The 26,462-nt window shown below is 38.1% G+C and overlaps 2 protein-coding genes across 4 annotated transcripts; one reads left to right on the forward strand and one right to left on the reverse strand.

The window, feature by feature from the left end:
- Positions 1 to 1,657: 1,657 nt before the first annotated feature.
- On the reverse strand, positions 1,658 to 7,586 carry nup35 (nucleoporin 35). The gene is made up of 9 exons (XM_042000732.1): positions 7,299 to 7,586; positions 5,320 to 5,487; positions 5,093 to 5,220; positions 4,730 to 4,787; positions 4,189 to 4,297; positions 4,032 to 4,101; positions 2,408 to 2,536; positions 2,163 to 2,294; positions 1,658 to 2,067 (listed from the first exon to the last, which is right to left on the reverse strand). The coding sequence occupies exons 1-9, from the start codon at positions 7,309 to 7,311 to the stop codon at positions 1,990 to 1,992; spliced, it is 885 nt and encodes a 294-aa protein (XP_041856666.1). The 5' UTR covers positions 7,312 to 7,586; the 3' UTR covers positions 1,658 to 1,989.
- A 1,616-nt stretch (positions 7,587 to 9,202) lies between these two features.
- On the forward strand, positions 9,203 to 25,386 carry dnajc10 (DnaJ (Hsp40) homolog, subfamily C, member 10). Of its 3 annotated transcripts, none has more exons than XM_042002535.1 (25): positions 9,203 to 9,282; positions 10,805 to 11,044; positions 11,125 to 11,287; positions 11,407 to 11,457; positions 12,140 to 12,222; positions 12,489 to 12,620; positions 13,541 to 13,634; positions 13,811 to 13,888; positions 14,110 to 14,153; positions 14,838 to 14,903; positions 15,144 to 15,209; positions 15,295 to 15,384; positions 15,482 to 15,592; positions 16,198 to 16,312; positions 16,444 to 16,571; positions 18,434 to 18,550; positions 18,631 to 18,732; positions 18,845 to 18,905; positions 20,489 to 20,583; positions 20,724 to 20,857; positions 21,586 to 21,639; positions 22,551 to 22,698; positions 22,791 to 22,913; positions 24,595 to 24,705; positions 24,787 to 25,386. In XM_042002535.1, exons 2-25 carry the CDS (start codon positions 10,841 to 10,843, stop codon positions 24,796 to 24,798), a joined length of 2,382 nt encoding a protein of 793 aa, XP_041858469.1. In that variant the 5' UTR covers positions 9,203 to 9,282; positions 10,805 to 10,840; the 3' UTR covers positions 24,799 to 25,386. The 3 variants fall into 3 exon arrangements, with proteins under 3 accessions (XP_041858469.1, XP_041858471.1, XP_041858472.1); XM_042002537.1 differs by having other exon boundaries at positions 24,598 to 24,705; XM_042002538.1 differs by having other exon boundaries at positions 22,791 to 22,909; positions 24,597 to 24,705.
- Positions 25,387 to 26,462: the final 1,076 nt, after the last annotated feature.

Below are 26,462 nucleotides of genomic sequence, written 5' to 3' on the forward strand. Positions count from 1 at the left end.
AGGGAGCAGACAAAGCAATTCAAATGAACTTTACTCATTTACTGGCTGTAACTTTAAAGTTATCTACACATTAGTGCATGAAAATCTAGTTAACTAGTTGTGACATTTTGAGGGGGACCATTTTGAATAAAAACTGATAGATGTAACAGTGTGTTGCTTCTACCTTTACTTCAACACGACATTTGAGTACTTCTGCAACTGCTCTTTAAGCGGCAGCGTCAGTGAACTATTAGTCATTCTGTATTAGTCATTTGTTGGCAGAGTATGTTTTTATGAATAAGTCAAGAAGAAAAGAGCACCTGCCCATTTATAAAAAATGTTGTCTAACTTGATAGAAAACTGCCATACAAGGTTTAGGTGTCAACCTTACATTTCCCTTTCAAATTTTTAAAAAAGTTATATTAAAATTCAATATTTGTTTGTGCGTCTTTGCTCTCTGCAACTCCCCATTTCTATTCTGCGCCCACTTGGACTCTGTTCTTAAAACGCCATTTCTAAAAGACTAAAAAAATCTACAGTACATTATGTACTATTTGAAATTTGTGTGGTGAAACATGTGGCGCCATCTGCTGGACAAATAAATATTTCAAGCCTACAGCATCCACACGTGCAGTTTACGTTACTGTCATATATATATATATATAACAAACAAAAGAAAAAAAGTATCTAAGGAATAAAAATACATCTTTGTTACAGTCCCGAGCTGCGGCCATTGATGTTCCACTTTTGCAGGTTTTCTATGAAAAGATGGTTCTTGAATGCTCGGTAATGATTGGCTTCTGGCTCAGTTCATCAAATGGCCAGCCCGCCTCCGACATGTGATTGGCCGGATTTTGGTACTTCTGTCCAATCACAGAAATCGCCGTCGAATCTTTTGTTTAGAACAGGTCCGGTCCTCAAGATCTACCATCCTGCAACTTTTACATGCAACCCTTCTCCAACACAGCTGAATCAAATGACTGGCTCGTTACCAGGCCTCTGCAGAGCGGAATGACATGCAGATGACATTTGATTCAAGCGAGTTGGAGAAGGGTTGCATCTAAAAGTTGCAGGATGCTGGATCTCGAGGACCGAACATGGGCACCCCAGGTTTAGAAGTTGTAAACTAGATCGGTGCAGCTCTATGGTGCAGCCAGATAATTCTATTAAACAACTTCTTGTTTTTGTTAATGTAAGTTAAGGACTAGTCTTTTGAACACGTAAGGTGATATTTCGCTGTGGTTTAGAAGTTTTGTTGGCTTTACTCGGAAGACACTTGTTGGTAAGGCTAGAGTATACATCGACAAAGCTGCAGGGAGTTGTCATAGATGACAAACTTCCATGGAAACACATATAAATAAATTTGTTAATAAAATGGGAAGTGGCATCTCTGTCTTTAGAAGATACGGGGCATATTTGTCATTAAAATCAGTTAAATTAATAAAACAAATCTCAACTACAGTCCAGTTGTCTGGTCTAACGCCGTGGTTGTAATTTAAAGACAAATGTATTTAAAAAGGCATAAAAATCTCAGCTGGTTAATGGTAAAAAATATGGCAAAAATATATATATATATATCTGACTGTACAGAGGACTTATACTGCAAGACAGATTTTATAAATTTGGTGATTTGTTGATTTGATGGCGACTTTAACTCATGATGTATGTTTTATTTTTATGGTATTTACAAGAGCCAATCAGCTGAAAAATTAGAGAATTTTCTGGTACAAATCTGATGGCTGTTAATTCACTTCTACTACAAAAAACAATAAATAAGCTCTGAGCACAGTATAGCTGTTATAACCGGCTATAACTTAGTGCAAACCGCTTTGAATAGACCACTGAATTAAAATAAAAAAAAAAACTTTATTGATACAAAGATTTTATAAAATATGGATCATAAAAGCAGACAGAAAGATTCTCCATCTTCACACACACTCTCACACATACGCATACAAACACACTGTAGTGAATCTGTTAATCTATCTGCTCATCATTCTCCTTCGGGTTTCACCAGCCAAACATGTACTCCATCGCCTTGGAAACAAAGCTGTCGTCCTTCCTGGGTGTCTGTCTGTCTGCTACCACCTTCAGTCAGACAGATTCATAAGATCAGTCAGCATCTTATCTGAATAAAATGGTTCTACAAGCAGAACCAAGATGAAGGAAAGATCTGAGGTCACCTGGTAGTCGCTGCTGGAGCTCCTGAAGGAGGTGCTGAGCGGCCTCATGGTGGAGCGAGGAGTGGAGGGGAGGATGGAGGAGATGGGAGAGGAGAGGGGAGGAGAGATGGCTTCATTGCTGTCCATCACACTCTGACAGAAACAAAAAGATCAACATCGTTACTGCTGCTCAGTTCAGACTGAAAACTCATCTGATGTGGACGGCCAATCAGACGACAGACAGGCAGGTAACAACAGCAACTCACCTTGTCGATGCAGGGTTTGACTCCCACCATGATGGAGTCACCAAACACCTTCCCATCCTTGGACAGGGCTTTTCTGGCCTGAAGTCTGGACTGATACTGCAGGTGCATCCAGTTGCCAGGAGACGCCATCTGTCAAAACATCATCAATACATCCATCAGCTCATATCAGTGCACCTTGAATACCGGGCTGTGTCACAGTAGTCCCACCATCATCCATCTATAAAATCTATCTACTCCTCTTAAAGAGCCTGCAGTGGTGCAGGAGGACAGGAAGCCGTCTGCTCTCTAATTGGACAATTTGATTTGCCATCATCCAATCAGATAGAAGACAAAGAAAAGGTCAAAAATTCACAACTTCAGTCTTGCAACAACATTTTTTACGTAGCATTTGTGAACAGATGTTTGCAAAAGAACTTCTATTTTTCTTTACAAACACAATTCTTCTTTTCCTTTTGTTTTACAACCATGTAAATCCTTTTATACACATTCACAAACTAGAATTTGTCAGGCTGGTTTTCTTTGCAGGGTGACAAATTCTGATTTACAAACTGAAATTATTTGTAAACATTCATTTACAGCAGCAAGATCTTATAATATGATATGTACGGAGCCCATAGAAAAGCACTTGGAATTACAAATTAATATACACTTAGTTTAGGATAACCCTGCTGCTTATACACATGGAAATAGAGAAAATTATTATGGTTACACAAAAACCTTTACTCATGGTTAGTGGCTGTAAAATCTGGAACAGTGTACCATTTGCTCCACATATAACACTTTCAAGACGCAACTTAAATGAAATCAAATTAGAATTTCTGCAGGTTTCCTGGTATATGGTGTATGTTTATTAACACATGCCAGGATCATCTATTGGCTGCGCTTCATTAACAAGAGGTGCTTTTATTATGTATATAATGGCTTTATCTTTATGGTAAATTTTTCTCGCTTCTCTCCGTTTTGTGTTGCACAACTACCTGCTTATGCGCCAATGTCATTTTTCATTGTAAATATTGTGTGAAATGCTGTGTTATGTGTAGTTTTAATCTTTACTACTTTTTAAACTTGTGGATTTTATTAATGTCGACATTTTACACCTTGTCCAGGGACAATGGTTGAAAATTAGCTTTACAGCTAACGCTGACACATTTACAGAAATGTTCATTAATGTGTACTGTCCCTGATAAATAAACCAATAAATAAATTATTACAATCAGCTCAAAGAATTTCTGCTATTCAATCGTGTGATTTTTGCAGGCTGATGTACAGTAAATGAAAGTTTGGCCAAATAAAGCAAAAATGGGGAATTTTGTGGAAGGAAGCTGGAATAGATGCAGCTACACTGTCAAGTCTTTCATTAAGACAGTAATTTTTCTTTTCTAAACATATTTTATCGCATTCATACATTGATGATGACAATAATGACTTATATCCCAAGGTCTATTTTACATGTAACCCACTGTATGTATTCTATGTCTCTGTCTAATATATTTTATTCTTTTACTTAGTTTTAATTCTTCTGTTTTAGATATTTCTTATGCACCTTGCTTTTAATGTTTTATGTACTTCACTTTAAATCAGATAAGCGTGGCTTTAGTTAATCCTGTACTATTCAATGTCTCACCTTGTGTTTGAGGATGTTTCCGTACTGAGCGAACTGCAGCAGGATGTAGGAAGCAGAGGCTGGAGGAAAACTAAAAAACACACACAGTTCATGTACAAACAATATGTTTATAAGGACAGAATAGTGACAGGCTGCATGTACTGAGATGCATAAATACCCAAACACAGTGACCCAGGTTTGGTCAAGCTGGTCTTCAGAGGAGAGAGACTCTCCCTGACTGTAGAAGGGATCCACCTGAGCTGGAGACAGACACACCTGCTGCACACCTAGAGAAGAAAAAGCCAGATTAAATAAAATCCAGTAATGAATAAGCAATCAGGACCAATTACACTTGTGCATTTTTGTCATTTGTGCATGTGTAAATTCATGTTAATTTCTAAATATATTTGTGTACATGTGAACATACATTTGCAGGTACCCAAAGTTACACACAAATCAGTTTCCAAATCATGTATTAGACACACACATACACACACACTATGATATTGAGTCGATTTTCCTCTCCATACAATTCGGTCAAATTAAAATGGAGAAACTTTTACCATAGATGTTTTTTTATTTTGGATCTGCAGCTAAAAGATAACACTTCAACATCTGGATCACCACTGATTGTAATTATTAACATTTAAATTTAATAACGAAGTAAAGTTTTCCAACTGACTGCCTGTTGCAGAACAGGTGGTGGTATCAGTGTGTACCTGTTCCTGGTGTTGAAGCCTGACGTGCAGACAGCGGGGACTGCATGACTGGAAAAGACTGAACAGACAAGCAGAGGGAGACATTTTCAAAATGTTCAAATTTGTTCTGGTTCATAATATTTTACATAAAAAGTCTGTGAAACTTCTTCCTGTCTCTACCTGCATCCTGTCATCTGGTGCTAACTGGACCTCATTACATCAACTCTTGTTTAGGCAACACTAGTTTACAATCACTCTACCCGTCTGCATCTGTTCCTGAAGCCATATCTGGGAGAATATACACAGACTATAAAAACATCAGAGCTTATTTATAGAAAGAAAAAAATAAAATAAACAAACACTTTTAACTTCCTGCATACGAACCTGTCTATGTGCACTGAGGGGCGTCCCAGCTGTAACCAGGTCGTCATGGATGCTGCGAACAGGTGGGGCTCCGCTCTTATCTTTGGGAGTGGGAACAACTGGCTGCAGGCCAGAACCTCCTCCTCCTCCTAAAAACATCATTTCAGGATTAACACGGGGAAATTAGCTAGATTTTACTGCCAACAACAAAGCAGCTAATGTGCAGCTGCGATTGTCTTCCTGCTGACCTCGATGTGTACCGGTGCTCTCGGCGATGGGCGTGGCCAAGCTGAAGGGGCGGGGCTGTGGGCTGGCAGGAGCAGGAAGGTCCCCCATTAGGAAGCCAGGCAGAAACTGAGCTCCAGAGGTCGGCTTAGGAGAAGTGGGTGAACCAAGGCTCATTGGTTCAGAACCCACTGAAAGACAGTCAATTCAAAGTCAATCAATTAAAAATAAATCAACATTCTTGGGCAAAACTTGATAAAAAGCTGTTGAGGAGAGCCTAATCGAGAGCCCTCGAGGACTGGAGCTGGATACCCCTGTCATACAGAATATTTGTAAAGTGCTGATCAACACATACACAGATCTGGGCCATGCATGAACCATTGTGAAGAAGCTATCTATACCAGACTGTTCAGACAAAAAAACATGACTTCAGCCTTTAGGAGGAAAGCAGCACATCCCGAGTCTGAACATGGAAGAAGTGAACATGGAGAAAGAAGTACTGAGCACATAAGTCATTTTTTCAGACTATCAAAACAAGAGAAAATAAAATAAATTAATAAAAATATTAAAACAACCTGTTTTGGAATGTCAGCAGTATATTATAAAGAAATCACACAATACAATTTCATTAAAAAAAGAAAACATAAAATTACTATTTAGATCAAACCTAGAAACACAGAACTAACTGTTTGATTTTTTTTCTTTTCTTTTTTTACTTGTCTTGTGCAGCATCGTAGCAAACAGAGTGATGGTCTGGCTGCTGTGTTGTGCCCAACAAATTTGCTTTGCCAAGGGGGTATAAGGCTCCTCTTTATAATCTGACTTTTGTTTTGTTTTTTTAAAAAATCTTATTTATTTGAATTATTGTATTTGTGTAATCTTGCTGGACCTGATCGGCGAGGACAGGGAAAAAAGAAAAAATAGTGAGAAGTAAAAAGGAAAGTAGAAAAATGAAAGACAAAGATACAACAGATAAAAAGCAACGACCCTTCAATCCAAACTAACACCAGACATGCAAAATGCTGGGCATAATTTCTTTTTTTTTTTATATAATTAGTAATAAAAACAGTTAATAATATTCCTTTAAATAAATAAACTAACCACAGATGTTATTATAGACATACACCCAATAATGTAGAATGGTGTTATACATGTGACTGTTAATTTACTTCTTTTAATTTTTTTTTAATTAAACAACTTTATTGAGATTTGAAACGTATCAAAGTATGCAATATAAAGAGAGCAAAGCAAAACAAAGAACAACAGAGTACAGTAAGGGGGCAACATGGGTAGCATCAAGAAAACAGGAATAAGAAGGAGATACAAGAAGAGGGAGTTTAACAATCTTTGGTTTTACCAAACATTTAAGTAGTACTTTTTAAAAGTCTCAATAGTCCGTAAAGCCTTAGAGTTTGTGGAGTTTCTAATAGAGGCTGAGTATTGGTTCATGTCAAGGGCAAAAACAGAGCAGAGGGTTTGTTATTTGAAAATTACACGTATGAATATAAAATTTGGCCAAGATAAAAATCAAATTTATAAGAAAAAGCTTGCAATTATCATCATGACTGAAGAAAACAAAAATGACATCTTTAAAAGAGAACGAAGCATCAGAGAGGATATGATTATGTAAAATTAATAAATTATCAGACCAAACGGGCAAAATTCAGAGAAAATGTCACAGAATGAACAGCTGATGTCGATATCCTTTTAAACCCATGTGAAATAAAAGTTTTTCACGGGCTAATATTTATGCAGGATTTAAAAAAGATTTCTCTCATTTAATTAGTTAAAAGATATTTGAGAGCTGAAAGATATTGAGACTTGTAAAGACTGTTAATTTACTTTGTGATAATATACAGAATCAATCACTGTTAGCAGCTAAAAGGCTAAAGTTAGACTGACGTGCTTTACGATCAGAAAAATGGCTACTAAATATGCAAATGACAACAAATCACACTCACAAAAGGGATAAACATATTAATAATTACATAAATCTAGCTACCTTGCAACTCCATCTCCGTTTCTTTTCTGTAGCCGCGATTTTTAAAAGTAGGAAGTGACGATAGGGCTGCTAGCTAAATAGTGTGGCCAGAAAAGCTAACTATTCTCCCACTACAACCTACTAATACTGTAACAGATACTTGTATGGAATTAACAGTTATCGCATAGCGTAAGATGACGTTGAATTTGGCGGCTTAAAACAAAATATTTCAGACCGCGACAGGCTGTGGAGCTGTGGGATACCGGTGGAGTGAGATGATGCTACGGTGGAGGAGCTGCCGCTCACTTCCGGCGCATTTTGATGTCGTCAGCTAGACAATGCGTTCAGGTAAACTCTGTTTCTGACATTTATTTATTTATTTAGGTACTTATCGAGCTCAGTTGAATTAATCTAGTTGTAATTTTTAGTGTATTTTAGAGAGCCAGACCAAACCTTAAAAAATTTAAAAAAATTAAAAAAGAAATATATATATATATATATATATATATATATATATATATATATATATATATATATATATATATATATATATATATATATATATATATATATATATATATATATATATATAATAGCACCAGTCCATTATTATCCACTTCAATCCAATTAGTGATAATCCAGAAAAAAAGAAATGATGCCAGACATATCTTTCTGAATTTGTGAGGACTCACCTTTGATATTTTCAATCCTGAACCCCTTCCAAAATTCTGAGTTTGTCAAACCTATGTTATCTCAACTATACAACCAAAATCTATTCTTTGAAATATCTTTATACAGCGTTTCTTTAACCTTGTGAATGAAAGCTTTGACCATTTGATGTCCAACACTTGACCATTACCTTGCTGTAGTGTGCTCCAAATTTTCAGACACATGCAAACTCAGTTAGACAGCAATGACAATCCTAACCAAATAGTCAATTCAATTCTTAACAGAATAGAAAAATCAAAATAAGAAGAAAACTTTGGGTCATTTCTACAGTTCGAACTGCACGTATAAAAGATAAAATTGTAGTCACATTCATATTGCATTTAGTGTCACATTCATTTCAGAGAACATGCAGAACAAATGGCTACATACAATATCTATCATGACCATGTAATTAAAAATGAGTTCATTCTCAGCCTAATGTCATGATAGATTCAGGTTATATTAAAACAAAAACACATACTGATCTGATTTGTATTCAGGTCAAATTGTATGTTTATAGTTGTTTGCTTTAAAATAAACTGTAAAAAGAAAAAATAAAGGAGCAAAAAGAAAAGAGCATACTATTTTTGAGGAACCTTTTTTCATTCAATGTATGTTGTAGACATTGTTTGCAGAAAGTCACATTTTATTTGCAGCCATCTTCTGGCTCAGAAATGTTTATCTAAATAATATACGTTGTTGGGTGTAAAAAGTCACATACATGAAACAACCCACACACTTTGTCCTGAGAATTAGCTCAATGATGATATAGAATAACCCAATAGAATTAATTCAGATAGAATAGCCTGAAAAGCTTACAGGTATTAATGACTGAAAGTGCAGACTGATCACTTTGTTATATAAATTTATTATTAAATTATTTTGTATTACCTTTGTCATAACAAGTGATTGTGCAGTCGTGAATGCACCAATCTGCGTCATCAAAATGTAGTGATGAGTTGTAAAGTATTTTAAACACATTCCGATGAATGTAACATTTCCGCTCTCAAAAGTAAAAGGATTACGTTAGCTGAACATTATAGAACATAATCTTGAGTCACTAGATTATACTCTGACTTAATTTAGTTAATATAGTATAAAATCAGTTTAAACGTGCTCTCCTTCATATCTGCCTTTATTCTCGAGTCGATCCGCTGCTTGTGTTTTATGTAGCTTTTCTTTTAAAAGGTAGTAACCGGAACAGAAGGATATTTTTACGATAACTTGATGCCGGTGTGAGCCGGACCCTGATGCGGATCTTCATCTTCACAGTTTTAGAAGTTGAGACATCTCAAAGGTAACGACGCTGCAGTTTTGTTAGATTGAAATTTCTGTAAACGCCAGATTAATGTGAGATTTTGCTTCACTCACATACTGCAAATCGCTCAATGTCCCGGGGGTTCCAACCAGCTAATTAGCTTAGCAAGTTTTAACGTTAATTTCTGCTGCAGTTAGCTTAGCTTAGCTTACACTATGGCTCTTTAAACAGCAAAGAAAGAATCTCAGAAAATTGATATTGACCTCCATGGAGAGGCTTTGGTTTACCAGATTAAAAATCTGAATTATATTAAAACTTATCCTTATAGATGTGTAGCCACAGTGTTATGTGTATTTATTACAAGTTACATAAGTGATGAAGGTGGTAATGAGTCTGTTAAATCATGAGGTAAAACACACATAAAATAGGCATGCATTACTTAACAATTTATGCTGTTCTGTGGCTGAACACACAATTTCATTAATAACAAAGTTAATAGAGAAAAAACGGGAAAGTAGGCTATATGACTTTGAGTGGAAACCCCTCTTGTTGTAAGACTGAACTTATCCCTAAAAAAAGTTGAGGCACGTTATGATCAGAAGTTGCTGCAGCTAGTTATGTGAGTAGGTCTGAATAGTAGTCTTAAAGAAAGAAACAGTTATTCATGCTGACACATGCAAGATGCATTCTCTACACAGATGGACCGAGTCTTGAACCTGGAACCTTCATGCTTGACTGCTATGCAGCCTTAAAAAATACCCCTATAAAATAATCTTATTTATTAAGAACTATTGCAACATCATTGCAGGCAGTTTCAGAGCCACAATCAATTTTAAGAGCTTATAAACTGCTTTTTAGACCATGAACACTGGCTAAATAGTGGGTACAGGTTCATGAACCACCACTTGAACTTCCTCAGAAAAGTACTCGTTCAGGTTTGGAGCATATGTAAGGCAAACCTGTACTCGGTCACGGTATCTGTGTGAAAGATTGTTTGCCTCCGTGATGGACTGGTGACCTGTCCATCTATTCTCGCCTAGCTTCTTGCTGCTGCGATAGGTTCCTGTGACCCTGCAATGGAGCAAGCAAATATAAAAAATGCATGGATGGAATATCAACTTCCCAACACAAGAACGAGTAATTGAGAAAATTAATAAAGTAAGGCAACATTTTAAGCTGCAGGAAGGTTCCAGGTTTGAGTCTCAGTCGGGGCCTTCAGGTTTGTATGTTTTCCCTGTGTTAATTTGTTTTCTAAGCCCTAAGACTTCCCATCACAGCTCAAACACACGTTAGATTGTGTGTGTGGTTGCTGTGATATCTTGTCCCTGTAATAAACTGGCGACATTGATTGCCGCTGGGGTAGCCTCCAGACACACTGCAACCCTGAATCGAAGTAAATGTTTTGCCTCCTTTGTGATTAAAGTAGAATAACTGAGAGAGGGTGACAGCAGCATGATTATAACATAATGAGTTTAACAGTTTTAACAGCAGTAAACCAAGTAGTGCTAGACTACCTATGTGCACAGCATCAAGGAATAATCTTTGGTCCTTTCTCCTCCAGTTCCAAGTTTTTCTGGTTGTTTTGGAAAGTTTGGAGATGTTGCATAAAAGAGTCCTCAAGGCCAAGGACCCTGCCCAGTCCACGATGCCACTGCTGCTCTTTGTCATCCTGCTGGTGGCAGTTTGGGCAGAGAGCTCGGACTACTACGACCTGCTGGGGATCAGCAGGGAGGCAACGACAAGAGAGATACGACAGGCTTTTAAGAAGCTGGCGCTCACCATGCACCCCGACAAAAACCCTGTGAGTCACTCTCTGATATACCCCCCATATGCATTTTCTCTACCACAAAAAACTAAATTGACAAAGATGAATCATTTTAGGGCGACTCTTTAGCTCATGAGAAGTTCCTCAAAGTGAATCGAGCTTATGAAGTTTTGAAAGATGAAGATCTGAGAAAGAAATATGATAAGTATGGAGAAAAGGGGTTGGATGAACAGCAGGGAGGACGCTACGAGAGCTGGAACTACTACAGATATGACTTTGGTAAGTCTTAATCATGACGCTGCCACAGGAGCACTTTTAAATATTTTTTACTTTGAAAACTTATTTAACTTTAAAGAAGGTAGTGTCTAAAACAATTTAATGTCTCAATCCTTTTACAGGTATTTATGATGACGATTTGGAGATCATCACATTGGACAGCGGAGACTTTGGTAAGATTTTTTAATATATAGTGATTCGTACCTGCTGGAGGTGTCAGGTTATGGAACAGATTGAAACATCCATGCTAAATTGATTAGATAAACAGCTGAAAGTGAAGAATGACAAATAAAAAGGTGTAAAAGTTTCAGTGTGACGACCCCATCACCACTATTCTCATCCAACTTTACTGGCTCCTGGTTCAGTAGCTCATCCACTACAAAAATCTCTTCACATATAAAGCTATCTAGCCCCCCACCTACCTCCTCCAAGAATACAGCCCCTCCTGCACCATTTGCTCAACCTCTGCTGGACTACAAACCATCCCCTGGTCAGCATCCACCATATGGAACTCCCTCCCCCCACACATAAGACAGTCAGACTCCAAACCCAAAACCTACCTGTTCAAACTGACATACTCACTCCGATTGGACACAGTGTGCTACTCTTGTTTTTAGGCTGATGCTTTGTTTTCATATTATCTGATGTTTTTTATGCTTTTGTTAGCTGTAAGGTGACCTTGGGTGACTTGAAAGGCGCCAGCAAAAAAAATTTATTATTAGCATTATTATTATTACCGGTGACACTTCATGGTTTTTAAAGATCCACCACAACATGAATGTTCCTTGTGGAAAAAAATTATGCTTTGCTTGTACACTGGTGATAAACAGGCTAATATGTGTGTTTGTGTCTCAGAGACAGCAGTTAACTCTGGAGAAATCTGGTTTGTCAACTTCTATTTCCCACGATGCTCACACTGTCACCAGCTGGCTCCAACGGTAATAAAATGCTGAAACAGATAACACACATTTACTTAATGCAGGTGACAATTGGAAACATTTTGAACTGAAACACTCATTGATTTTAGAGCACATTAAAAACTTTATAAAAGGTTTTCCTGATTCGATTTCTTGTTCTGTAATTAAGGTTTTGTTTAATCCAACATCTGTATAGTTATTATAATTTGTGTGTGTGTGTGTGTGTGTGTGTGTGTGTGTGTGTGTGTGTGTGTGTGTGTGTGTGTGTGTGTGTGTGTGTGTCACAGTGGAGGGAGTTTGCCAAAGAGATGGATGGAGTGATTAGGATCGGAGCGGTTAACTGTGGAGACAACAACCATCTCTGCAGGAGGAAAGGCATCAACAGCTACCCCAGCCTGTATATATACAGAGCTGGACAGGTCTGTCTGCCCTTTATTCATTGTCTGAGAAAATTACATGACTCCAGCCAGGTTTGGATCGGACACGCCACAGTGACATCTATTATGTGCATTTATGAAGCCATTGCTGCACAGCAGCGTCCCAAAGCTCAAAAACTACACAATGCAACCTTTTTCTTCCGGAATGCTGCGTAATGTTGCAGCTTTATGCACCGTGTCACGTGCTAGCAAGGGGAAATAAACACACCATGGCTGATTTAGCCAAGAAATGCAAGAAGACATGATCAGAGCAAGAGAAGATAAGAAAGAGAGAAAGGGACAGAGCAAGAGATAAGACAAGAGTCAAAACAAGACTGTCTTTTGCTGGCTGGAGAGATATCACAGTACAGTTAGAAAGCAAGATGGATGCTGAATTAGCCTTTATCATGGGGCACCAAGATGTGAAACTCTGGCAAAGTTCAGTAGTGTTATGGCTAGAGAATGAATAAGAATGAAAATAAGGGGAAAGATCAGTAAACGCGAGAATAAAAAGCAGCAAATTTGAGAAAGAAAATGCACCTTTTTGTTTGTTCAACATTGGTTATGTCCTAAAATAAATTCAGACCTCAGCACCAACCTTTGAGAAGGTGCCACATTGCTGATTTGTATGGCTGCAGTTGAAGTGTTGTCCATATGCTGTAATTTAGATCTGCTCCTTAAACACACCTGCATCTGGAAAGACAAGAACTACAGTTTTTCGTGAGAAGCTGTTTGAAAGATGCGGGTTAAAGTTACTATTAATCTTGACTCACGGCTATAAGATACAGCTCAGTGTCATTACATGTTTGTGTTTGTTAAAAAAGTGTCCATCGTCTCTCATCTCCTGTAAAGTTAGCTGAAAAGGAAAACTGATGGCTTCCATTTGTTTTCTGTAATCATCAGCTGTTGTTTTGTCCCTGCAGAGACCAGAGAAATTTAACGGGGAGCGCACCAAAGACGACCTGGTTCGCTTCTCCATGCAGTTCATCACAACAACCATCACTCAGCTCTGGCAAGGTGAGTTGCAGTGTTTGAATTAGCTTTTCATTTCTTTTTACCAAACTTTTAAATAAGGATTCATGTATAAGTACGTATATGGAAGTTATGATGTGTCTTGTTATTATCAGGGCTGGTTTGTATCATCCTGCGTGGTCTAAACTGTGGGTAAGGTTGTATTTTTTTTCTTTTATTAGGGAACGTCTTCACCGAGATAGAAAGCGCGTTTTCATCGGGGCTCGGATGGCTGATCACCTTCTGCTCTGACACTGGAGGTAAAACATATCAGAAATATTTACCATCACCTGAAATCTTCAGCTTCGGTGCACATACATGTGTTCATATGTTTACAAATGATTGTGTTTGGTCTGCATGAAAACAGGAAGACATGTCACAAATCACTCTACCTAATACACAAGCTCATACATGCATTTCATACAACAGAGTATAGGCTACTGCTTTTCTCAGGGTTGTCATATGTGTCTGTCTCTCTCAGATTGTCTGGAGCCCAGAACAAGACAGAAGCTGGCAGGAATGTTGGTGAGAACACAGCAGAATTGTTGTCAAATGGTTTCTCACAATTTTATAAAACATAAATACACATGGAAGCAGAAAACACTTGAGCTTCTCACGGCAAAATTACTGAGTATATGTGCTGACTGAGGCTATGTTGTCCTGGGAGCGCTGACTATGTGTTGTTGGCACATATAAAAATGCGTGGAAAACTTTTTTTCAATTTAGTTAAATAAACTTTTATTTGAATAGTGCTTTATTTCAGGGCTTACAAACATTCACACAACTGTTAGCATTGGGGTGGGGTGAACATAATGGAAACACTGTGTTATCATTTTTTGTCATTTTAATTAAATGATATATAACTGTATTTTTTTATTATATTGCTAAATATATTGGGTATTTTAAATGTTTTAATAGTTGCCATTAATATCTCTCATCTGCTTTAAAGTAAAGGAAAAAAGATTACATTTATTTGATAAGAAAGAATAAGTGTCTATATAGGAGATAGATTATGAATGATTAGGTGTGTGTTTTTTTATAATTTGGTTAGGTTATATACTTGAGTATGTGAACGCTTTTATTTAATTTAAAGTTGAAATTATTTTTATGTTATATTTTTATTGTTATTATGTAAAGTACTGCTGCTCTTTGGTATGAAATGTGCTACATAAATAAAATTTGATTTGATTACTGTGTGTCTGCTTGTAGGACGGTCTGGTTAAGGTGGGATGGATGGACTGCACCATACAGCAACAGCTCTGTGACAGTTTCCAGGTAATACTTCTTATGGGGGATTCATACTTTTTGTTTCTGATCATTAACTAGTTGATTGTCATTATCATCCTTTACTAACTGGGAAGATAAATTAGGGTATCATCTGCAAAGAGGCGAAGGTATTTAGTTACTGACACGCCTGCTCTGACCTGATGTTTTTATCTACCACTAGCAGTATTTATTAAATCAGCTTAAGCTCTTTGAGACATGATTATTGGTATTAAATTTCTCTTAACTCAGGTGACCAGTGGAGCAACTGCTTTGTTCCCTCCTGGAAGTGCTTTGGATAAACAAGGCAGTGTTCTGGTAAGACAAAAAGCACAGTGAAGTACTGTTTGCAGTAATAGCATCTGTAATACTGCAGTACTTATTTAGTGTTTGTATCCTGCAGTGGCTAAAGACCTTGGACAGTAGAGAAATCTACAATCAGGTTATCAACCATCTGCCAGATCTCGAACTGCTGACCAGTGACAGTTTCAAGGTTCTCCCACTACAAACCAACACACATTACAATATTTTACACAACAGCTGTCAGGTGCAGATAAACTCTATAATATGTGTTAAACTATTGTTTTCAGAAGAAACTGGCTCGTCATCGCTGGTTGGTGAGTTTTACATTTGGTGACAGAGGCTCCTTCTCCAACGAGTACAAGAAGCTGCAAGCGTTTTTACGAAATGACCACATACAGGTACCCATCTTTCTGTCTGCACGTCTTTATAGACCCGCTTCCACCAGCAGGTCGGGGTCCTTATGGGGCGATGTGGTTCAGTAAATCATATTCTCTGTTGCATTTTCACATCCAACTGTACCCTTAACTGGTAAGCGGCAAATTGGCCAGATAGCGATAGATGCGTCAGCTACATACTAGCAGTGCTATGCCTCCCTTGAATTATAACAAAGAAGAAGGTGACAGAAACAAAGGAGGAGAATGGTGGACATCCAGCAGTTTGTGTTCTTTCTTTTTGACATGTAGCTTTAAACAACAACAAATCCACCGTTTATTTTAACATGGAGCTGTTCCTGCTTTTTTCTTTGTGCCAAGTTAAACAGGAAGTGACGATTCTTTTGACCAATCAAGGGATTGCAGTGTGTCAGGCTCCACCCTTTTGGGTCAGATTGGTAAGATTGAGATCGCAACAGTGGTCCGAAAAATGTAAGGCCGTTTGGGTCAGACATTCTCGTACTTCCTTGTAGAAACACAGAAAAATGCGTACCAACCCGTTCCCGTTGGTGGAAACAGGACTTTAGTCTACCTGCCTGTAAGTCTGTCTGATTCACTGTTTTTCTCTCCAGGTTGGCAGAGTAGACTGTTTAGCAGACTCTGAGTTGTGTCAGTCTCTCTACATCCATAAACCTTGCATCGCTGTCTTTAAAGGACTGGGAATCCATGACTTTGAGATCCACCACGGTCAGTGCTACACTGGGACAGCCCTTAAGTTGTTTCATCTTTAGCTCTGCATTCTGTTTATTATCTGACAATGTCATCATTTCAGAGTAATTGTTCTCATCTGTTGATTCATCCTCTCTGTCTCTATGCAGGTAAAGATGTCTTGTACAACATTGTGGGTTTTGCGCGAGACAGTGTTCGTGCTCATGTGACGACTCTGAGGCCGGACAACTTTCCTTCTGACAGGAAGGAACCCTGGCTGGTCGATTTCTTTGCTCCGGTTAGTAAGTTACAGATAATACACACTCTGATTGTTTTACCTGCTTAGAAAGTTACATTAACATGATTCTTTCTTTACATTTTTAAGTGGCAGTAAGGAGATCATGGCAATCAATGATATTTAGTTCTGCTAAAGACCTTTACCAGTGAATATCGAGTCACTAATCCCCTCAGCTTCAAGGGAATAGTATGTATCTGAAACAAAGTTTGTCTTATATCAATGACACATAACTGTTATCAAGATGAACCCAACCCTGTACTGTTTACTCTTCTACAGAACTGGTTCCTGGTTCACTCAAGCATTACACTGAGGTGATTTTTAACTGGCTTTGGTGTAGTGAAGAGTTAAAGAGGATGAGTTTGTAGAAGGAGTCATATTCATCTAGTTCGAGGTTATTGTCTTACTGAGTAGTTGGTAAGCGAGTGAGACATGACAGGTTTGGATTCTTTTGAGCCTCACTGCACTGACAAAAAATGACATCTGAGTCGACTCATTCTCCTGATCCAACAGCTGAAAATGCCACGTCATTACTTTAAGTTGTTGTCAAGTTGTTTTATATTTTATGAGTTACTGCTTGATGATCCAACCCATCCAGCCGGTCTCTGTTTGTCTTGAGAGCCGGTGATGATGCTGCACCTGCAAAACAAACAGTGATGGAGCAGATGCAGAGTGGCAGAGTGAAATTTGTCCTGTTAACGTGCTGTCAACTTCAATCACCAAGCACTTTATCCACCTTGCTAGTACATGGCTGGACCCCTTTTTTCCTTCAGAACTGCCTTAATTCTTGGTGTGATACATTCATGAAGGTGTTGGAAACATTCCTCAGAGGTTTTGCTCCATATTGACTTGACAGCATCACACATTTGCTGCAGGTTTGTCGGCTGCATCCATGATGAGAATCTCCCGTTCCACCACATCCCAAAGCTGCTCTACTGGATTAAGATCTGGTTACTGTGGAGGCCGTTGGAGTCCAGTGAATTATCGTGTTCTAGAAAGCAGGTGGAGATGATCAGAGCTTTGTGACATGGTGCATTATCCTGCTGGAAGTAGCATCAGAAGATGCTCCACTGTGGTCATAAAGGGATGGACATGGTCAGCAACAATACTCAGGTAGACTGTGGTGGTTAGACCATGCCATGGTGGTAAACCATTACAAACCGTTGATGCAAGGCATGATGGATCCATGCTTTCATATAGTGTACATCAAATTCTGACCCTACCAAAACAGTTTTGCAGCCATTTCTAAAATATTCACACCACTTGTCTGGCAACCATGTCACGTTCAAAGTCTCTTAAATCTCCTTTCTTCCTCATTCTGATGCTCAGTTTGAACTTCAGCAAGTCGTCTTCACCATTTCTACATGACTACATGCATTGAGTTGCTGTGCTGTGATTGGCTGATTAGATATTTGTGTTAACAGTCAGTTGAGCGGGTATACCTAAGAAAGTGGCTGATGAGAGTACAGGAAGAAAAAACTGGGTTTCTCTTATGGTTATATGGTCACCATAAGAAATATAAGACATTGCTTGAAACTGTGTCTGAACATGATTTTATGTGTTAAAATTTTATTAAATTTATCCTAAAGATATACCAGACCACATACTGCTAAAGAAATAAAATATAGATTCATATCACCCAGTAATCTCTGATGACTGAATAGAAGTGTGCATTAGTGTATTTCTCTGATCAAACACTGAAACACTTCTTTTCAGTTGCAACCTGCAGTTGCCGTTCCACCAATATTTCTCTCTGTGTAATTACACATTTATATAAAGACTTACCCCACTTTACACACAAGGATGTAAGCACTGGTAATAACTCTTGGATACTATCCTGATAAATCCTTCATTCTTGTGTGCAGTGGTGTCCTCCATGTCGAGCTTTGCTGCCTGAACTGAGAAAAGCTTCAATCCAGCTGGCTGGACAGATGAAGTTTGGTACTCTTGACTGCACCATCCACCACAACCTCTGCTCCATGGTAGGATCAAACATCTCCAGACTGCTCCATGGCTTATCAGCTGTACACTGTGTGATGTTCTGCTTCTCTTTGTGTCTCAGTACAATATTCAGGCCTATCCCACCACAGTCATCTTCAACGGTTCCTCAGTTCATGAATATGAAGGACATCACTCAGCTGACGGCATCCTGGAGTTCATACAGGTATCACTTTGAAGGGAGACATACTTCATAGCTTTGTTTATCTTCTGTGGGACTTTGCCGTTTGCAGGAAAGGGAGTTGTGTTCAGAGAGATCCTTTTGTTTGTCTCTGCAGGATCTGGTTAATCCGACTGTGGAGGTCCTTGATCCCTCCAGCTTCACAGAGAGAGTAAAAGGTAAAACCTGTCCTGAAAATTAAACAGGAAACAAAGAATGTTTTAGGAGGAAAAGATGGAGATTAATGGTACAGCAAAATGCAGACTCCAAGAACCCATTTCTCTCTCTCTCTGTTACATGATACAGCTTTTAATTCAGAAACAGCCAGTAGGAAGGAAAGATGTTTAATATTGAAACAGTTCAGTTTTTATGTTTACTCTTTCTGAGTATAAGAGACAAAACTAAAACTCTGATTCAGCTGATCACAGCACGGGTCAACGTTCTTCTCGTCTGATCAGGTCACAAGTAGACAGAGCTCGTAAACACACTGAAGATCCATTCAGATGGAGCTGCTCAGTCCACATTCAGATGCATTTCGTCACAGTTATTCTGAGTACAATAGAAGCTGAAGTTCATACATCAAAGCTCCAAGGTCCAACCTTACGTGATTATTGTTATTATTTCCATTAAAGCTCCTACTGTTGTTTCTGCAGTGACAGAACTTTGTGTCTGTCCTCTGCTTCTTTGCTATTTTTTTGTTTTTTTAGTTAAAGTACCACTACATAACTTTCCATCCTCAAAAATCTGTGCTTCTGACTTGTTTTGATGTTGCACTGACATTCATAATGTAAATTCCTGGAGCCGTTGTTGCCCAGCCGCGTCCTGAGGCTGAGAAACCACACTTCACAACTTTCTTTTCTGTCCCAGCGCATCACTTTTTGGCAGTATTTTGCTTTATGGCATTGCGTCACATGCTAGCAACTGAATATAAACACACTGGCCATTTTAACTGCACACCATGGCTGTTTCAGTAAAGGAAAATAAGGGAAAAAAGATAGGGAAAGGGACAGAGTAAGAGATAATACAGGAGTCAACTTCTTGACTGACTTTTACTGGCTGGAGAGATCTCAGAGAAGAGACAAGATGCAAGACTGATGGTGAATTAGCCGTCTTTAGGAAGCGACAAAGTGTGAAAATCTCCATTCCTTAATAGATCGTGTGCAGTCAAAATGACCACATTAGCTGTTCTAGACCAGTCCAGTATGCACATTTTACGCTTTACCTAAAGGGTTTGTCATTCTGTACAATGTCAAGGCGTCTTGTGGAATACCTAGGAAAAGTACGTACGAACAAGCACATTTCACACTTTACCTAAAAACGCTTGGCATTCTATAGAATGAGTAGACATTATATATAATGCTGAATTTCACCACTTTGACTGTAACTATACAGGAAATACGTGTAATATGAATGAGATAATATATAAAACTGTAAGAATGAGATAACAGATGTATGAGGAGACATAATTCAGAATGTGTGCTTTATTGAAAACAACACGTGGATGCCTTAAAGCCGTGTGCAGTGCAGCTTGGCAGTGACTTTAATGGGCCTTAAGCCCAGAAACTGTGTGCACCAAGGGGGGGACTGTGCATGTGCCTGGATCAATTTTCATTCAGAAAAAATTATACCAGATAAAGACGGAGCTGAAGGATGCATGTAGAATGAAAAAATAAGATCCAATCAAAGATATAAACAGATGTTTGTGTTCAGATCACCCAAAATGCTGGTTTAGGTGTAAACAGACTCGATGTCTCTGTTGCAGGTCGAGCTGAAGGGCAGATCTGGGCGGTGGACTTCTACGCTCCTTGGTGTGGTCCCTGTCAAGCTCTAATCCCAGAGTGGAGGCGCATGGCCCGGGTATAACACACATTACACACAGCATAAAGAAAAACTGCAGAAAAACTGAGAACCTTAAGCAGGAATCAGCAAATCACAAATGTGGTCCATCAAAGACAAACCCCCTGTCCAACCCGGTTCTGTGTTGCTTAACCTTTCAGCTGCTGTCAGGTCAGATCCTGGTGGGTTCTGTGGACTGTCAGCGCTTTCAAACGTTCTGTCAGAGTCAGGGTGTGAGAGCGTACCCTGAAATCCGCCTGTACCCCGGCAACACCCGGCAACCAGATGGATACATGTAAGTACCACACTTCAAACCTCACTGAACACACACATGAGCTGCGTTTCCATTACAGTTTTCACTAAATAAAAGCAATATTCCTAAAATTTAGACAAAGTGCCATTGCGATATGCAGGTGTATCCAGTGAATGGTGTTTAGCACATTAGCTGTAATTCTCGTTAAATCTCATCCCGCGAGACTCCACTTTGAGAAGGGTGGAGATTTCTAATCCTTGTAAAATGCATTTCGTTGTTTGATGTTAAGGATTATATACAGTTATATTTTCCTCTATAAAAAGATTTCCATCTCCTCCGCCGTCTCTACATGCCGCACCATCTTGAATGAACTGGTCACGTCCGGCTATATCGACACGTCTGAAAAACCAAATGAGAGCGTAAAAACTTTTTCATTATATTTGAGTTTTTTCGTTTCCAATACCAGTTTTTTATTGCAATATTTTGGTTTTGCGCAGTTCTTAGGCTAATGGAAACGCAGCTACTGACACATAATTATAAAGCTCCATGGCTACAGAAGCTTCACTTCGAAAAAAGGAAGATGAGGGAAACCCAGACTGAACCCTGAACTAAAAACTATAATCACCCAGACCCAGTTAAGCTGACAGTGACTCGGTATGATGCGGTTTCTGGAGTAAACACTGAGGTCTTCATCTTTCTGTTGGACCTCAAACGCATCAGAATCCTCCTAACAGGACGGTTCGGTGTTGACGTGATGTTTGTGTCTGCAGGGCTTACAACGGCTGGCACAGAGATGCTCATTCACTGAGAGCGTGGGCCCTCAGGTGAGATACAAATCCTCTTTATCTCCTTCCTTCTCTTTCCTACAACCTTTTTTTCTCCATTGTTTCCTGCCTTCTTCCCCCAACCCCCCTTCCATTCTTACTACTTTCTTCTCTCCTTTCCCTTCAGATCTTTATTTTTTTATCTAATTATTTGCTTCCTGTTTTTCAGTTTTCTCCTTCCTTCTTTTTTATTTGTTCCATGAGTCTATATCTGTCTCCTTTTTTCCTTCCTTGCATTTTAATGTTTTTTTTCAGTCTTATGTTCCTCCTTTGTTTCTCTTTTCATTCCTTCATATTTCCTTACCTTTTTTTTAATCTTTTCCTTTTTCTCCTTTCATTTTTTAATTCCATTTATCTTTCTTTCCTTTCCTTTCTCTGATTCCAGTTATATCATTTTTTTAATATTTCCCTCCTTTCTTCTTTTTTTTTCATTTTTCACTTCTTTACATTTTTTTTAATATCTTGCTTCTTTTCTTCATTTCATTTTCTCTCTTTTTTGGCTCGTCATGTCTTTACCTTTTATACTTTCCCCCTTTTCTCCATTTTTCTTTTTATTTATTTTTTCCACCTATCCTCTTTCTTTCTTTTTTTCTTTCTTTGGTTCTTAATTTTTTTCGTTTTCTCTTTTTCTTATTTTCTTTTTACTTTGTCTCATTCCTTGTTATACTTTCTCCTTATTTCCCATCCTTCTTTCTCTTTCCCTTTCCATCTTTCTTTCTTAATTTTTTGCTTCTTTTTCTTCTTGTTTCTTTCTTTAATTTCCTTACTTTTTCCTTTTCTCACATTCCCCGTCTTCTCCATCTTTTTTTCTATCCTTCATCCTTTCCTCCTCCCTTCCTCCATCTCCTGAACGAGTGACCGATTGAATGTTATAAACGAGTTAAATGGAGTAAAATGTTTTATGTGTGCAGTTATTTACCCAAAGCCTCGGTGGATCTGACTCCAGAGACCTTCAGATCTCAGGTTCTGTCCGGTCGGGATCACTGGGTTCTGGATTTTTACGCTCCGTGGTGTGGACCATGTCAGCACTTTGCCCCAGAGTTTGAGGTCCTGGCTCGGGTGAGAACCTTGAATTTGTTTGTGCCATTTTTTTTAAAATTTCTTCATGATAAAACGGTTTTTAAAGGGGATGTTCTTTGTGTGATTGACAGATGCTTAAAGGGGAAGTCCGAGCCGGGAAGGTTGACTGTCAGGCTCATCATCAGACCTGTCAGGCAGCTGGAATCACCGCGTACCCGACTGTCAGATTTTACCCATATCTGGGAACAAGAAGGGTGAGGACACACACTAACAGGACAGGACAGGCTCCACACTCTGAACTGAGTTTGAAAAGATGCGCTTGTAGTCAGTATAACAGCAGATTACAGAGAAAACACTTTTTCCACTGTTGATGTACTTTCTTAGCCATTTGCTAATTCTAATTTAAAAAGCAGAAGAGGAATAAATTTACATGAATGAATGTAACTTTATTGTCATTGCACAGGTGCAACAAATTTTTTTCCACTACAACCCATTTAGGAGTAGACAACAACAACAACAACATATAAACATAAACAAGATTCGGCAGACTGAAATCATCATCATAACCTTCACATTCAACATTTTTCTCCATTTATTTCTGCCTTGATCTCTAATCACTTCCAAGCTTCAGCCTTTTGAATTCTTTATATTAAAATTTAATATTTTCTTTGAAAAACTAAAGTAAAATGATAGAAAAAGTTATTTTTATTCAGTTACACAAGTTATTGAATAAACACAATATTATAGAAAAGCATCAATCTGATTTTAGGACAAACCACAGTAAACCTGGTTTTACTGGATCTTAGTGCCGCCTTTGATACAGTAGATCACCAGATTTTTATTAGACAGACTCAGAAGTCTGGTGGGCCTCTCAGGGACTGCTCTGAAATGGTTTTACTCCTATCTCACAGATGGACAATTTTTCTTAAGTATGGATACATGCTCCTCAAGAATCCACGAAATAAAATGTGTCGTCCCCCAAGGTTAAATTTTTGGTCCAATCCTTTTTAACCTGAACATGTTGCCTTTGGCAAAATCACCAGGAGGCACGTTAGTGATTTTCACAGCGTCTCCTGACGATCTGGAGCCAGTTAACACTCTTAAACTGTATTTTAGATATACAGATGTGGACAGAATTGTTGGTACCCTTCTGTTATTTCTGTGACCATTTAGAGTTTTTCTTTCATTAACCGAAGGGTACCAACAATTTTGTCCTTGTCTGTAAAGTCATGGATGGCAGAGATGATCTGAGCTTTGTGCCATGGTGCGTTGTCCTGCCGAAGTAGCAAAGGGATGGACATGGTCAGCAACAATACTCGTGTGTTCAGAGATGTTTTCTGCACACTTTGGTTGGAACCAGTGATTATTTGACTTCTGGCCTACTTTTAATGATCTCTACTTTCAGCCACAAATTGTCTTTCTTGCCCACAGAAAAGCAACCATATAAAATCTAAAACTGAAGTTACAATAAAAGAAAAGACAGCTGTTTGTGCAGAAGCTTTTCAATAGAAGCAATGACTTTCTTCCTTCACTGCATTCTTTATAAGACTTCAAAGTTGCTTACCTCCTGTTTATAGTATAATTAAGTTGCCAAATATAAATAAATTTGAATAAAATCAAACTTAACAAAAAAGTTTCAACTCCAAATTCCCACATCTCTCCAGTAAATCTACTAGAGAATGTAGAGGCTACCTTCCCAGTTAGGATTAATAAAGTATACTAGAAAAATATATTCATTATTATTTAAAATGTTCGGTTCATTTTGAAATATTGTCTTTGGCCTTAATAATCATATAGTGATAATTAGATGTCATGATTCTCAAAGGCGAATTATTTAAAAGCAAAACCTGAGTTTGAAGAGGAGGAAGCCTCTTAAAAATGAGCTGTTTAGAAGACGGTTGGTTGAATCTGACCTCTGGTTTGTTTGTGTTGCAGCAGCATGAACACAGCGGGGAATACATCAATAGCCGGGACGCCAACACGATTGCCGACATCATCAAACAGCGACTGCAACAGCTGTCGTCACGGTTACACAACAAACCAAAGGTATCTGTCCTTTCAGCTGAAATGTAAGAATCAAAGCAGATGCTGAACGCTAACTTGTTGGTTTAATTTCTTGTTTTGCAGGATGAGCTCTGATGAAGGAGGATGCTGTGAGACAGACCAGTAATCTGACTGGTCAGAGATGGGATATGTGGCTTTCATTGGTCCAGCTTGATCAGTCGGTCGTTACTCCTGGATGGGACGACAGCTGTGACACAGACTGAACGTCACCGGCTGTGTTCCCCAACGTACTGAACACTCTTGCCTTGATTTTATCTGGATTTAACTGGTCTCCATTGTTTGTATTTACTCTATGAAGTAAAACTGTGGGACACTGTGGGATACTGTATATGTTACTGACACACACACACACACACACACACACACACAATGACCAAGCTCTGTATTTTACTGTTCATGAAGAAACTGTTTTGGAATAAAACTGTTTCTGTTAAAGTTTTTATTCTACGTTTGCTCAAAACAAGTCAGATGATGAGACGTTAACACCAGAAAGTTGTGGTAAATATTTTTATTAGGTGTCATGTTTTTAAAGATTCTTTTTCCACGTGAGGAATTGCTGCTATTCAGTATTATTATATTTCAGGCATGTTGGTTTGATAAGGCCTTGTATGGAATTAAAGTGAATAAAAAAGGATATTAAAATTATTTCACTCTAAAAGCAGACTTGAAAAGAACTGAAAAATCTCCTTTTTTTTCCACCTTTTTTCAGTTGGTGAACCAGAGAAATTTACCTGCTTCTCTTTCTTGCAGTGATGGTGATGGTTAACTGCAAGCAACTTTTTCCATTTTACCAAAGATAGTCTTTTTTTTAATTCATAATAATCTGCTGAAATATAGCTTGAGAAAAAAAACATTTTCCCATTGTTAATTCAGAGGTAGTAATATCTGGTGTTATTATTCTTAACCCCTACATGCATGAATTTCTAAAACAAAAACAATGCTACATGTTTTATCCATATTTTATTTCTACAGGCATGTACAGTCAGTGATATGTTCTATCTGCTCTATCATAATTGTATAAATATTTCAGAAAATACGGCTATATAATTTGCATTCTGAAGTGACTAATTTACAAATATACCATCATCACCCATGCATATCCTAGAAAACAGCTCTTAGTAATTTATTTATTCATAAAGCACCTTTCAAACACACCTGCAACTCAAAGTGCTTCACATGAAAGAAAGTAGAAAAAAAAGAGTTTAAAACAACACTTAAAATATAAAAGAAAGGAAAAAATACAGTAACTTAAAATGCTTTAAAAGTGGACAGCTACAAAGTGGTACTTGTTTAAAGAGTTGTCCACTGTAGAGGACACTGCATGAAAGGGTTCACTGGTTCATCTCTATCCAGTGAAAACTTGTTTTAAAATGTATTCTCATATTTTAGAAACTGGAACTCTTAACCATTTAATGGCCTGGTCTACTATTCAGTAGAGCAAATATTTCAGTGATTATAATGAATCTTAAAGATTTGTGGAAATAAGGCTGGCTGAGTCTTTTCTACCACTTTGTTTAGGTATGTAACACCAGAAGTTAAGGATGGTTATCTCATTACGGTTTCTAGTTTTGTCAGTTTAACTATTGTTGTTAAAATTATTAACAGTTATGTCAACCATTCGTTAAAAACATTATTATTGTCCCAAGTAAATGTAAATATGCAAACAAACAATTTTTCGTTGCTTTTCTACTTTTAAAGGGTTGTTGATTTTGTCATCCCATGTTGTTTGCAGTTTAACC

Source organism: Melanotaenia boesemani, chromosome 12 (assembly GCF_017639745.1).
Source record: "Melanotaenia boesemani isolate fMelBoe1 chromosome 12, fMelBoe1.pri, whole genome shotgun sequence".
Taxonomy (NCBI): Eukaryota; Metazoa; Chordata; class Actinopteri; order Atheriniformes; family Melanotaeniidae; genus Melanotaenia; species Melanotaenia boesemani.

Excerpts from the sequence above, each read along its gene's own strand:
- nup35 (XM_042000732.1), bottom strand. Across the intron at positions 4,102-4,188 it reads ACCTGGGTCACTGTGTTTGG|TTTTCCTCCAGCCTCTGCTT; the intron begins GTATTTATGCAT and ends TGTGTTTTTTAG. Across the intron at positions 2,068-2,162 it reads GCTCCAGCAGCGACTACCAG|GTGGTAGCAGACAGACAGAC; the intron begins GTGACCTCAGAT and ends GTCTGACTGAAG.
- dnajc10 (XM_042002535.1), top strand. The coding sequence starts at position 10,841 with ATGTTGCATAAAAGAGTCCTCAAGGCCAAGGACCCTGCCCAGTCCACG. Across the intron at positions 15,385-15,481 it reads TGACCAGTGACAGTTTCAAG|AAGAAACTGGCTCGTCATCG; the intron begins GTTCTCCCACTA and ends TATTGTTTTCAG. Across the intron at positions 21,640-22,550 it reads CTGAGAGCGTGGGCCCTCAG|TTATTTACCCAAAGCCTCGG; the intron begins GTGAGATACAAA and ends TTATGTGTGCAG.